The sequence below is a fragment of the Manihot esculenta genome, chromosome 2, assembly GCF_001659605.2.
Source record: "Manihot esculenta cultivar AM560-2 chromosome 2, M.esculenta_v8, whole genome shotgun sequence".
Taxonomy (NCBI): domain Eukaryota; kingdom Viridiplantae; phylum Streptophyta; class Magnoliopsida; order Malpighiales; family Euphorbiaceae; genus Manihot; species Manihot esculenta.
In genome coordinates, this window is record NC_035162.2 from 440,457 (window position 1) to 455,391 (window position 14,935).

General features: G+C 42.5%; 1 protein-coding gene across 1 annotated transcript; it reads left to right on the forward strand.

The window, feature by feature from the left end:
* Window positions 1-2,269: 2,269 nt before the first annotated feature.
* On the forward strand, window positions 2,270-3,423 carry LOC110608450. Its single transcript, XM_021747670.2, has one exon. It carries the CDS (start codon window positions 2,491-2,493, stop codon window positions 3,289-3,291), a length of 801 nt encoding a protein of 266 aa, XP_021603362.1. The 5' UTR covers window positions 2,270-2,490; the 3' UTR covers window positions 3,292-3,423.
* The last annotated feature ends 11,512 nt before the right edge of the window (window positions 3,424-14,935 follow it).

The following is a 14,935-nucleotide window of genomic DNA, read 5'->3' on the forward strand; positions in this document are numbered from 1 at the left end:
ACTTATTTAATCTTTTTATTATACTTTAATTATTTTTATTTATTTATTTTTTATAAAATTTTAGTTTAATAATATTTAATGGCAATTAATTCTATTAATTTTTTAATTGTTTTATATTTTATTATAATTAATATTTTTTATAATAATTTTAATTAATTATATATAATTATTTACATTAGAGGAATAAAAATATATCATATTTATTAATTAAATTATATTAAATATAATTTTAAAAAAATGTCAAATTAATAAATTAATACTATTGTGAGATAATTTATATAATATTTTATTATGAATTTATATATTTTTTTACAATAATTTATTTTATTATCTAAATATTTTTTTATATGATGATTATTCTATTTTTATAAATATATTTTTAATATTTTATTTATTATTAAAATAAAAATATAATAAATTTTTTAATAATAAAATATAATAGAATTTTTATTATAATATTAATAATATATTATATTAAAACTAGTAGAAAACAAAAAATGAGTAACAATACTTATTATATTAAAAATAGGAAATCAAAAAATTGTATATTAATAGTGATGATAAAAATAATAAATTATATTTAATATATATTAATTATTATTTTTTATAAATATATAAAAAATTATATACAATTTCTCATATATTTATTATTATTCACATAAAAAATAAAAAACATATAGATCAATTAATTAATAATATTGATTATAATTTTTTTTACAGTTTATTTATTATTAAAAATAAAAATAAAATATATACGTTAAATTTTTTATTTTATTTATATTTAAAAAGCTGTAAAAATTTTAAAAATTCACATATTAATAATAATACAAAAATTTAAAAATTATACATAAATTATACAAATAAAAATAATAAATTATATTAATTATTAAAATATTAATTAATAATACTATTAAATATGAAAATATGATTTGAAAAATAAATAAAGTAAAATATATTAGGTGGTCACCCGATATAAATAAATAAATTTAAAAATATCATTTGAAATAAGTATATAAATTTAAGTATGCTATTTATTAATTTTTCTATAATTTATTTTAGAGTTTTAGTATATATATATATATTAGAAAAATATGTGGTTTGGTTTGTCAAATTATTAGTATCTAAATTTATAAAATATTCAAGTAAAATAGGTATGGTTTGGCCCGTTGAAATAGGAAACTGAAAACAAACGGCCTAATACAAGAGCCAATGATAAACTAATAACCCACTAATCAACACAGTTCCAAATTCCAATACCCAGAGCTTTGCTCTTGGGCTTCCCCTTGCCTCCCTCGGCTCCGCTCTCTAATTTTACTGTACATCACAATTTCATGTGAGCAATTTTACATAAAATAGCATCTAATAAATTAAATAACTATATTTAATTTGTGTTAGATAGTTAGTGGATTGCCATTTGATAATATGGTGTAACTCAGTTATTGTATAATTTTTCCTACTTGCTAGTACTAAAAGACAAATCATTTAATATATTAATAACCCCATAATTTAATAGTAAGGCCTTAGCCTTTGTTTTTTGTTTGGTTATGATTCAGTTCTGATTTCATTAAACTTAATGTATAAATATTTTATTTGAAAATTCTTTTATTTTTAATACTGAAATCTTTATTTTTTTTTCTTTAAAATTGATTTTTTTTTTTTTTATCAATTTTGACTAATTTGAAAGCTTTTGTCTTAGTGCAAATATCATGTTCTCATATGAGAATAAACAAAGCAACGCTTCATTAAATATGTATTCTATGTAACTTTAAGAATTGTCTAATCGTTTTGTACATTATACCACTTCTATTTTTTATTTTTTATTTTTTAATGGAAAGCACAATTGAAATTGTAAATTTCCTTTATTCATAAGAGGGAGGAGGGAATACCACTTGAATATCAAATATTGAATTACTAACAAACCCACTTATTAAAGCAGGGGACAAAATATGCAACCAAGTTTTTGGATCGATTTCTTTTCTATAAATAAAAAATAAAAAAGAAGTTGGTTGGGTTAATTAGGAGAGTGGAAACCTTCTCCATAAAGAATATGAGTCAACAACAATCAGATATAATTTTCGTATTGATTTCATCACATCACATCCGTCCATCAATTATCCAGTGAAACCCCGTCTATGGATGAAGCCCGCCCGCACGTCTACCCAATCCGCATGCAATCACATCACATGCAAAACCCTCCCTCCAGAATGCCCCAAGCCAGGTCTCCATGCACGCGGCAAAGATGTACAAAACGTGTATATATAGCTGGCCAAAAACCAAAAATCAGTTTTGTCTTTTTGACCGCACCATCAGCAAAAACCGCGTGCTCTTCACCCCCTGAATTCGAATCAAAACCTACAGGCTATAGGACAATTCACGGCCGCCACTCGCCAACCCCATTTATTAAATCCCACTATATCTCTTCTCCCAACCACCCAAGCCTCCAAGTCGGAGCAGCCACTGAGTTTTGAAGATTACAGAAAAGAAGCTGTCATGTGTAGAAGCATGGAACTTAAACTTGGGATGCAGCCCAGAGGTCGTAACAGCTTGAAAATTAAAGCTTTCTTTGTCCGCTTTTCGGGTTTCAAATCATGCAAGTCCTTGCCAGACTCCCTCACGCTCCTCTATCTCCCTCGCGTTAATGGGTCCGAACTCCTCGTAGACGGGTCAAAGGTCCGCCCCGATTCTCCTGCGTTCTTGACGCTCCATCGGGTCGTTAATGTCAAGACGAAGAAGGGAGAGGCGATATTTGGATCAAGAGAGCGGGTTTGGGCGAGCGGAGGAGTCCGCTTCGAAGTTTACTTGGGAGAGGAGAGGGTATTGGAGGGGATTTTTAGGAAAGACGAAGAGGAGTGGAAGTTGGAGTGTGGGTGTGGGCTTGAAAGTGAGCTTGTTGCCGGTGGTGGCGGTACTACTGAAGTGGCATCGGTAGGGGCAGACGTTTGCGTTGCGTTAGAGGGGCATGTTGCGTTGAGTGGGAGAGTGGAGATGGTTTCGATGAGAAAAAAGAACAGGAAGGTGGGGTTTGACAGACTGGAGGTGATTCCAGAGGAGAAAGAAGAGGCGGATGATGAATCTCTCGGTGAATTTTGTTGTGATTGCAAAAATCGCAGATCAAACGGTGGAGAATTAGATGAAGTGTGTGGCCCTGATTGCAATCTGATGGAGATGGATTTGGAAGGAATGAGATGGGCCGTTGATGTGGGGATTTGGGTCATGTGTTTGGGAGTAGGATACTTGGTTTCCAAGGCGTCTGCTAGGAGCTTGAGACGTCTGAGGCTGCGGCTACTTTAGCCCATTTTTGTCCTTTTAGGCCTTCAAGGGAGAGGGAAAAAAAACTTTGCACCTTCCATTATTTGATTCTTAATTGTACTAAAGATGACAAAAATTTCAAATAATCCATTACTTCAAATTTTGTTTATATTATGAGAAATTTTGGCTACATGCAATGGCAATTACATTTTATCCCGGCAGATGAGCTTGTTTATTGCGAATTGATCCATCAATAGAGTCCACTTCCAGCACCAAGGTTAATGGTTTCTTTGGTGGGATGCATGAAGATTGGGGTTCATCTTGAAATTGGTAGAAAATAAATTAGGCGGAATAGCTGGTTTAGTTTATTTTAGTATTTAGGGTTAGCTATCGCCTTGTTTCTCTATCACGATTGGTTGATCAGTTTATGAAAAGAAAATAAATGGCCAATAAAATTCTTTTATATATATTCTCAATAGTCGATTAAGCGACCATTAATATATTAGTACTAATCAATAGAAGTCGGCCTTAATGAACAATACAATTTGAAGTTAATTTGAGTTGCTCTAATTAGGAATCTTTGTTATATATAACCGTCATAACAGTTGGGTTTCGGATATTCAGGATATAGCTGAGTTCATAAGGAAAGACTAGATCATAACCTTGTGAAAGTCCAACACATCAGTTCACCCATATAAGTGCGGTTTAGGCTCTGCGCCAGCAGAACAGTTAGAGTAAGAATCGGGTTCAACTGAGAGGGTTCCAATTCAATTGACTTGATGGGTCAGTGGGGCAACAAATCCCTATACATCTGGGATCATGTTAATACAAGCACTAGAGAGAATTAAATAGTCGCCTGACAATTGAAAAAGATATAGTACGTCCGTACGTACGACTTTTCGTAATAACAACATGTTGTATTGTAGTGAGGTGGTGGTTATACGTCACTAAATGACAAAATGGCAAAAGAATGAAGGAAGGAAGGCGTGAGCCATTCAGGCTAAGTTCACACATATACATCCTAATCCTACCATTGACTGGATCTCAGAATATTAATTGACGTTGTTTGTGGGGAAGAAGGACATCTTCCGAAGCTCTCATTCTCATTACACACACTGAGATCCACATAATCAATCACGGTGAAAATCACGCTGGAAACACCCCAAACGACCTGAACTCTGCTCAAGAAGGACCACCGTTTTCATTTTCCAATCCCACCGCCCCACTAAACCAACCACCTGTATTTTTTAATCCCTCGTCAAGTTCGGCAGGGACTATACCCTGAATTACCCTATCTGACCAGGAGCTACAAAACATGGCTTTCCAACTTCAAAACACTACTCATTGGCTAGGATAGATACTGTAGCAAAGGGGACTCAATACCCCATTGAGCATGCCCCCAGTAGCTGAAGGATTCTATGTTAACGAGTCCCAATCCACACTGAACCATTAAACCCCTCAACAAAGCAGCAGGAGGACAGGTGATGGAGACGGAGAGGCCAACAAAAGAAATGAGCCTATTGCTAGAACAAGAGGCTGGGTAGTAAGGGAGCTCATCGAGAATGATGGGGCCGAAAGCTATTATTCTGAGCCGGCGAAAAGGTTAGAAAGCGAAGAGCTAAGAAACTACCACTTGAAAAAAAGGCCAAGGAGAGAAGAGGCATCTGTAAATCAAAAGCTAGAGAGACTGAAGGAGTAACTCCTAGCAGAGCTGGGGGCACGAGACAATAACAACCCCCTATTACCAATCTCATCCCCGTTCATGAGATGGGTACTGTAATACCCGGCTCGAGTCCGGCATCGGCATTCCTGTCGTCCGGTGGAATCTCGGGTGTCGGAACCCTCGAGAAGGGTAATGCATATGTTTTCCAAGGTATTTTCACTTGTTTTCATGTTTTGAAGTGTTAAACGACTTGAGTTTTGAAAGAAAAGCAACAAGGGAGAAATGCAAAGGTTCGGCCGCCGAAGGTCACTTTCGGCCGCCAAACATTGCATTGTTGCGGCTTCACGTTCAGCTGCCGAAGGTGGTCTGGCCAGCCACCTATAAAAGGGCCAAGGGTCGGTGGAAGGAGGTTATTTCTCCTCCACTTGCAGCCAGAGGTGAGTTCCAGCCTCTCCTACGTTGACTTTCATGTTTTCCATGATTTTCATCAAATCTTTCAAGAGTTTTAAGAGTTTTGGTGACTTATGAAGGTTTTGAGCAAAAGAACCAAGTTTTGAAGCTTGGAGCTTTGGAAGAGCTTTTCTTCATATCTCCACGTTAGGATCCTTCATCCTCAAGTTGTGTAAGAGGTAAGTGAAGATCCTGAGCTTCTTTGATGATTTTGAAAGGTTTTATGAAGTTTGTATGGGTAGTATGCATGTTTAGGTTTAGGTGAGGTTTTTGGTGATTTGTGGTGTTCAAACATGTTTAAGTGTTATGTGCTATGTTTGTTTGGGGTTTTAGGGTAGTTTTAGACCCCTTGGTGCATATATATGCGTATATGCTAGTTGGGAGTAGTTGATATGCATGTTTGTAGGTTTTTGGGCAACGTTTGCATGAAACAGAGCAGGGTTCTGCCCTTCGGGCAAAACCAGGTTCGGCCGCCGAAGGAAGGTTCGGCCACCGAACCCCTTGTGGAGGCAGTTCGGCTGCCAAAGGTTGCCCCCGAAAGCTAGGCGTTCGGTTTAGACAGAGCCTTTCGGCCGCCGAAAGAGGGAGTTCGGCCGCCGAAAGTGTGTGAGTTTCGTCTCTGGACGAGACCTTCGGCCGCCGAAGGTGCCGCCGAACATGCATGAGTTTCGTCTCTGGAGTGGGGTTTCGGCCGCCGAACCTGCTGCCGAAAGTGCCCTGTCCAGTTTTCTTTTGCATGTTTTATGTGCTTGTTTGGGGATCGTTTAGAGGGTTTTTGGGGAGTTTCTGAGAGATATTCTTGAGTAAGTTTGGTCCCTCATTTGAGTCCACCTGTGTAGGTACGGACCAGAGGAATCAGGGAAATCAGCAGTGAGTCCAGTGTCAGAACCTGCAGAGTCAGTTCAGAGATAACCAGAGGTGAGTGGAATTTAACTTAATGTTTTAATATGAGAACTGAATATTTTATCATGCTTCATGCATCATGAATATAATATAGGGTGAGTGCATTAGTGTACACAAAGATGATGCATTGCATTTATCCTTGTACTTGGCACTGCTCCTTGTACATTGCTTATGTGAGACGGCACGGACTTCGTGAGGATTCATTAGCCCTCAGAGGAAAGACCTGGAACAGCCCTACGGGGACCAGGCACATGGTACTCCGGTACCCCAGATGAGATAGAGGGAGTTTTGATCCGTCCGGCCGAGGTGATGTGATTATGTGTTGCATTCCATGAGAGCATGTTTTATCACCTGTTATTTATTCCTATTCTACTCACTGGGCTATCGTAGCTCATCCCTCTCCCCTAACTCCAGTTGTGCAGGTTCAGAGGTCAGAGAGAACTCAGCAGGGTACAGGAAGAGTACAGAGTGGTGTAATAGCTAGTGTGGACATGTAAATGTATAGAGATCGTGTATCTGTACAGTGTATAGCATAGTGCTTGACTTATAAGAGTTGTAATCCCTTTGTGGAGTCACATGATCAGTTTTGTATGTTTCTTTATTGTTGTATGTTTATGAGCAAAACCAGGCTTAACATTATGAGATTGATCCGCCTAGAGCCATGAGGAGCTCTAGTAGGGATGAGTAGAGAACAGAAAGAGTGCATGCACAGGTTAAGCCTTGGAATGAAGAAAAGTTTTATGTTTTTACAGAAATGTATGATCATGTATGGGATTTCACAGGTACACAGAGTTCAGAGTAGGCTTACTACGGGTCCCGGCGACCTTAAGTCGATCTGGATCCTAGTGCCGGTAGCAGTTCGGTTTCCGGGCTGTTACAGATTGGTATCAGAGCCCTAGGTTCATATGGTCGGACCTATAGAGAGAGAGTTGGGCTCATAGAGAGGTTTAGCAGGTCAAGCACCATAGGAAACACATGTCCACGAGGATAGGATGTTCTGCTGATGTGCAATGCCATGAGTTATGTATGTGAATGTTTTTGATGTGTTGCTGATGTGTTAGGTGATTTGTTGTTTTCCAGAGAGTGAAGATGCGAGGAACTCGTCGATCCGCGAGATTGACTGGAGTCCCACCTGTAAGTGAGGGTACAGCTGCTCGTCCACCTGCCTTGCCAAGGGCAAGATCTCACAGGTCAAGCAGGGAAGGAACGTCACGAGACCCGAGAAGGTCTTCTGACGAGAGCAGGAGAGGAGTAAGCAGAGGGGGAAGGTCAGTAGAAGAAAGAGGTGTGATGGAAGAGGATCAGAGTAGAGATGTAAGCATGGGTGTAGGAAGGTCAGAAGAAGGTATGGGGGAGTCCCAGGGAGGCATGCAGGCCTCGGGGTTTGGCTATCCACCCTTTCCTCAGGGCCCAGAGTATCCGATGGGAGGCACGTCGGATTACTCCAACTTTGCCCCATATCCACCCTACATGCCATATATGCCCTATCCTTCCTTTTATCCACCATATCACATGTATCCACCCCCACCTGTTCATCCAAGTCCAGTACAGCCTGTAGTGAGGGAACCAGTTCCTCCACCACCACCTCCTGAACCAGTAGCCCCTGTTGTGGAAGCACAGCAACCCAGTTCTTCAGGGGGAAGTAAGGTGAAGATGACCGAGTACTTAAAGCTGGATGCTCCTAAATTCAATACAGGAGATGATCCATTTGAGTATCTCAGTGCAGTCAGAATGATAACAAGTGAGTTGGGAGCAGATGACGGTAGAGCCATTGAGATGGCAGGGTTCACTTTAAAGTGTAAGAAAGCGAGAGAATGGTTCAAGAACTATGTGGACCCGAGACTTGAGAGTATGACATGGGAAGAGTTCGCCAACGAATTTGCTGGATGAGCTTTTCCTGACAGTTCCAGGGAACTAAAGGTTGTGGAGTTTGAGCAGTTGAGACAGACGGAGGAGATGAGCGTTGATGAATATACAGATAAGTTCCTGGAATTGTTGCCATATGTCGGTCAGGCATATGATACAGATCAGAAGAAGGCAAAGAGATATGCCACAAGGCTTCATCCCAGGTATTTCTCTTTGATTCTTCATGCGGAGAAGGAAAGTTTCCACTCTATTGTGGATGCTGCTAGAAAGATGGAGGCCAGTGCCATAAGTCAAGGTGTAGTTAAGGCACAGTCTTCTGGTGTTAAACCAGGTTCCTCCTCACAGAGTACAGCAAGTGCAAGTAAGAAGAGATGGGAGAAATTCAGAGGAAAGAGAGGCAAGTTCTGGAACAGGCTTAAGTCGGGTCTGGGAATGAGTAGTGGCTCCAGTTCTGGCGCAGATTTTCCAGTGTGCAAGAGGTGTGGCAAACAGTATAGAGGAGCTTGTCAGTTGGGATCCACAGCCTGCTATAGATGTGGGCAGGAGGGACATTATGCACGAGAATGTCCTCAGGCGACTTTAGTTGCACCATCCCAGCAGATGAGTACAGGCAGTGTAGTACAGCCAGTAGCTTCAGCCATACCACCAAGCAGTGGCAGAGGAAGAGGAAGAGGGGTAGCCTCTTCATCAGGGATGGGTTCCCGAGGTGCAGGTCCGTCAGCCCCAGCACGGATTTTCACCCTGACTCAGCAGGAGGCAGACACGTCGAACACGGTGGTGTCAGGTACTCTCATCATTGGGTGTTCAGAGGTGTATGCTTTAATGGACCCCGGTGCTTCTCACTCTTTCATTTCTTCTAGAGCTGCAGAGAGGTTGGGTCTGATGGTGTCTGAGTTAGAGTGTCCTCTATGGGTCAGTGGACCCAAATGTGATCCATCTTTGGCAGAGTCAGTTTGTCGGTTCAGTCCAGTGTGCATAGAGGGTAGATACCTTCCAGCTGACCTGGTGGTTCTAGAGTTGACAGATTTTGATGTCATTCTAGGGATGGACTGGTTATCTACGTATGATGCTACCCTGAACTGTAGAGACAAGGTAGTTAGTGTCAGAGACCAGGATGGGTCAGAGTGTGTCTTCAGAGGAGACAGGAGAGGGACACCTAGGGGTTTGATATCAGCCCTCCAGGCTCGTAGAATGTTAAGGAAGGGGTGTCAGGGGTTCCTAGCTTATGTGAGAGAGCTAGACAGTCAGGTTAGGGAACCATCCGCAGTACCGGTTGTTAGAGACTTCCCAGATTTGTTTCCTGAAGAGCTTCCAGGACTACCACCAGCTAGGGAAATAGAGTTCGAGATTGAGTTGATGCCCAGTGCCAGACCGATCTCTATTCCTCCCTATAGGATGGCACCAGCAGAGTTGCGAGAGTTGAAAGAGCAGTTACAAGATTTGGTAGCGAAGGGTTTCATCCGCCCGAGTACCTCACCCTGGGGTGCTCCAGTATTATTTGTCAGAAAGAAGGATGGACCTCTTAGACTTTGTGTCGACTACAGACAGTTGAACAAAGTCACTATCAAAAACAAGTATCCTTTACCCAGGATCGATGATCTATTCGACCAGCTAGCAGGAGCAGGTTGTTTTTCGAAAATAGATCTGAGATCCGGATACCACCAGTTGAAGATCAGGGAAGGAGATGTATCCAAGACTGCTTTCAGAACCAGATATGGGCATTATGAGTTCCTTGTGATGCCGTTCGGGTTGACTAACGCCCCTGCAGCATTCATGGATCTCATGAACCGGGATTTCAGGGAGTACTTGGATCGTTTTGTGATCGTCTTTATTGATGATATCTTGGTGTACTCCAGGAATGCAGAGGACCATGCCCAGCATCTGCGGATAGTGCTTCAAACCTTGAGAGAGCATGGCTTGTATGCCAAGTTCTCCAAGTGCGAGTTCTGGCTAAGGAGCATTTCCTTTTTGGGACATGTCGTATCAGAGGAAGGTATCTCAGTAGATCCCAAAAAGGTAGAGGCCGTAGCCAACTGGCCTACACCCACTACAGTGACAGAAATCAAGAGTTTTCTGGGTTTGGCAGGCTACTATCGGAGGTTTGTTCAGGACTTCTCGAAGATAGCTGCTCCTATGACCAGACTGACCAGAAAGAATCAGAAGTTTGTGTGGTCAGAGGAATGTGAGGAGAGTTTTACAAAGTTAAAGAGATGATTAACTTCAGCACCGGTGTTAGCTCTGCCGATCAGTGATGAAGAGTTCACAGTGTTCTGTGATGCATCCCGAGTGGGATTAGGTTGTGTGTTGATGCAGAATGACAGAGTGATAGCTTATGCTTCTAGACAACTGAAAAAGCACGAGCTGAATTACCCGACACACGATCTTGAGATGGCAGCTGTTATCTTTGCACTTAAGATGTGGAGGCATTACCTCTATGGGGTAAAATGTGAGATCTATACGGATCATAAAAGCCTGCAACATATCTTAAGTCAGAGAGAGTTAAACTTGAGGCAGAGACGGTGGGTAGAATTGCTCAGTGATTATGATTGTAAGATTCAGTATCATCCGGGCAAGGCTAATGTTGTCGCTGATGCCTTAAGCCGAAAATCACTTGGCAGTTTATCCCACATTGCAGTAGAGAGAAGACCGGTGGTGAAGGATTTCTACAAGCTCGTAGAAGAAGAGTTACAGTTGCAATTATCTGGTACAGGTGCTTTGCTCGCACAGATGAGAGTGACACCAGTGTTTCTAGAGCAAGTGGCTCTGAAACAGCACGAAGACCCCGAGTTAGTGAAGATTGCCAGGACTGTTCAGTCTGGCAACAGTGCAGAGTTCAGATTTGACGGTGAGGGGATTCTTCGGCACGGTACAAGGTTATGTGTACCAGATGATAGCAGGTTGAAGGCAGACATTATGAGGGAAGCTCATAATACGCGGTATAGCATTCACCCGGGAGCCACCAAGATGTATTAAGATCTGAGAAGGGTGTATTGGTGGCCAGCAATGAAGAGAGAAGTGGCACAGTTCGTGTCAGCCTGCGAGACATGTCAAAGGGTGAAGCTAGAACACCAGAAGCCGGCTGGAATGCTTAACCCACTGCCGATTCCAGAATGGAAATGGGAGAACATAGCTATGGATTTTGTAGCGGGGTTACCGGCAACGTCGAACAGATTAGACTCCATATGGGTGATTGTGGATAGACTCACTAAATCTGCTCACTTCATTCCAGTCAGGAGTAACTACTCTGTGGACAAATTGGCGCAGGTGTATGTAGACGAGATAGTAAGGTTGCATGGAGTTCCAGTGTCGATCGTATCAGATCGAGGACCTCAGTTCACCTCCAGGTTTTGGCGGAGTTTGCAAAAGGAAATGGGCACAAGGTTGGATTTCAGCACTGCTTTCCATCCACAGACAGACGGTCAGTCAGAGAGAACCATCCAGACCATTGAAGATATGCTGAGAATGTGTGTGTTAGACTTTGGCGGTTCTTGGAGGCAGCATCTACCTCTGGTGGAGTTTGCCTACAACAACAGCCATCATGCTAGCATAGGGATGGCTCCTTATGAAGCTCTGTATGGGAGGAAGTGCCGAACACCTGTTTGCTGGGAAGAGGTAGGAGAGAAAACTCTTGCAGGGCCAGAGTTAGTTGAGTTTACCAGCAAATTAGTACCTATCATCAGAGGGAGGATCAGAACAGCTGTAAGCAGACAGAAAAGCTATGCAGACATCCGTAGGAAGCAGATAGAGTTCCAGGAGGGGGATATGGTATTGCTTAAGGTGTCTCCGATGAAGGGAGTGGTTCGGTTTGGGAAGAAGGGTAAACTGGCCCCACGATACATTGGTCCCTTTGAGATCTTGCAGAAGATCGGGCCTGTGTCGTATAAGCTAGATTTACCGGCTTCTATGGAACGAATTCACCCGGTATTCCATGTTTCTATGTTGCGGAAGTTTGTGTCAGATCCAGAGAAGGTTCTTAATGAACCTGAGGTGGAAATCTTAAGTGATCTCACCTATGTAGAGCAGCCAGTGCGGATCCTTGACACCCAGATCAGAAAGCTGAGAAACAAGGAGATACCAATGGTGAAAGTTCTGTGGAACCACCACAACCTAGAAGAGTGCACTTGGGAGACTCGGGAGTCCATGCTCCAGCAATACCCATATCTGTTTTAAGGTTAGTTTTCCCCTTTTCTATGTGTTTATGTTGTGTTAGGGACATTCGGGGACGAATGTTCTTAAGGGGGGGAGAATGTAATACCCGGCTCGAGTCCGGCATCGGCATTCCTGTCGTCCGGTGGAATCTCGGGTGTCGGAACCCTCGAGAAGGGTAATGCATATGTTTTCCAAGGTATTTTCACTTGTTTTCATGTTTTGAAGTGTTAAACGACTTGAGTTTTGAAAGAAAAGCAACAAGGGAGAAATGCAAAGGTTCGGCCGCCGAAGGTCACTTTCGGCCGCCGAACATTGCATGGTTGCGGCTTCACGTTCGACTGCCGAAGGTGGTCTGGCCAGCCACCTATAAAAGGGCCAAGGGTCGGTGGAAGGAGGTTATTTCTCCTCCACTTGCAGCCAGAGGTGAGTTCCAGCCTCTCCTACGTTGACTTTCATGTTTTCCATGATTTTCATCAAATCTTTCAAGAGTTTTAAGAGTTTTGGTGACTTATGAAGGTTTTGAGCAAAAGAACCAAGTTTTGAAGCTTGGAGCTTTGGAAGAGCTTTTCTTCATATCTCCACGTTAGGATCCTTCATCCTCAAGTTGTGTAAGAGGTAAGTGAAGATCCTGAGCTTCTTTGATGATTTTGAAAGGTTTTATGAAGTTTGTATGGGTAGTATGCATGTTTAGGTTTAGGTGAGGTTTTTGGTGATTTGTGGTGTTCAAACATGTTTAAGTGTTATGTGCTATGTTTGTTTGGGGTTTTAGGGTAGTTTTAGACCCCTTGGTGCATATATATGCGTATATGCTAGTTGGGAGTAGTTGATATGCATGTTTGTAGGTTTTTGGGCAACGTTTGCATGAAACAGAGCAGGGTTCTGCCCTTCGGGCAAAACTAGGTTCGGCCGCCGAAGGAAGGTTCGGCCGCCGAAGGAAGGTTCGGCCGCCGAACCCCTTGTGGAGGCAGTTCGGCTGCCAAAGGTTGCCCCCGAAAGCTAGGCGTTCGGTTTAGACAGAGCCTTTCGGCCGCCGAAAGAGGGAGTTCGGCCGCCGAAAGTGTGTGAGTTTCGTCTCTGGACGAGACCTTCGGCCGCCGAAGGTGCCGCCGAACATGCATGAGTTTCGTCTCTGGAGTGGGGTTTCGGCCGCCGAACCTGCTGCCGAAAGTGCCCTGTCCAGTTTTCTTTTGCATGTTTTATGTGCTTGTTTGGGGATCGTTTAGAGGGTTTTTGGGGAGTTTCTGAGAGATATTCTTGAGTAAGTTTGGTCCCTTATTTGAGTCCACCTGTGTAGGTATGGACCAGAGGAATCAGGGAAATCAGCAGTGAGTCCAGTGTCAGAACCTGCAGAGTCAGTTCAGAGATAACCAGAGGTGAGTGGAATTTAACTTAATGTTTTAATATGAGAACTGAATATTTTATCATGCTTCATGCATCATGAATATAATATAGGGTGAGTGCATTAGTGTACACAAAGATGATGCATTGCATTTATCCTTGTACTTGGCACTGCTCCTTGTACATTGCTTATGTGAGACGGCACGGACTTCGTGAGGATTCATTAGCCCTCAGAGGAAAGACCTGGAACAGCCCTACGAGGACCAGGCACACAAAGACCTGAAACAGCCCTACGGGGACCAGGCACATGGTACTCCGGTACCCCAGATGAGATAGAGGGAGTTTTGATCCGTCCGGCCGAGGTGATGTGATTATGTGTTGCATTCCATGAGAGCATGTTTTATCACCTGTTATTTATTCCTATTCTACTCACTGGGCTATCGTAGCTCATCCCTCTCCCCTAACTCCAGTTGTGCAGGTTCAGAGGTCAGAGAGAACTCAGCAGGGTACAGGAAGAGTACAGAGTGGTGTAATAGCTAGTGTGGACATGTAAATGTATAGAGATCGTGTATCTGTACAGTGTATAGCATAGTGCTTGACTTATAAGAGTTGTAATCCCTTTGTGGAGTCACATGATCAGTTTTGTATGTTTCTTTATTGTTGTATGTTTATGAGCAAAACCAGGCTTAACATTATGAGATTGATCCGCCTAGAGCCATGAGGAGCTCTAGTAGGGATGAGTAGAGAACAGAAAGAGTGCATGCACAGGTTAAGCCTTGGAATGAAGAAAAGTTTTATGTTTTTACAGAAATGTATGATCATGTATGGGATTTCACAGGTACATAGAGTTCAGAGTAGGCTTACTACGGGTCCCGGCGACCTTAAGTCGATCTGGATCCTAGTGCCGGTAGCAGTTCGGTTTCCGGGCTGTTACAGGTACGGCAGGAAACCATCCCCAAAAAGTTTATGATGCTGGTAATGGCCGCATGTGACGGTACAGGGAACCTCCGGGAGCATGTCTTGAACTACAAGACGTTCATGGAGTTTCGAACTCACTCGGATGCCCTAATGTGTAAAGTCTTTCCCACCACCTTTATCGGACCGGCCTGAGCATGGTCAATAGTCTAGAAGCAGGAAGTATCAAAAGTTTTATGGACCTAGTCAGTGTGTTTATCAACAAGTTCATCGTCGGGGTCCCAGCGGAAAGAAAAATAAGCTACCTAGAAACAGTCCGGTAGAGGAGGAATGAGTTCCTAAGGGATTACATGGCTAGGTTCAACTTGGAGGCTCTGCAAATCCCCAAGCTCGATGAAGCCA

Bases quoted from the DNA above. Each gene is read 5' to 3' on its own strand.
- LOC110608450 (XM_021747670.2), top strand. From the start codon at position 2,491: ATGTGTAGAAGCATGGAACTTAAACTTGGGATGCAGCCCAGAGGTCGT.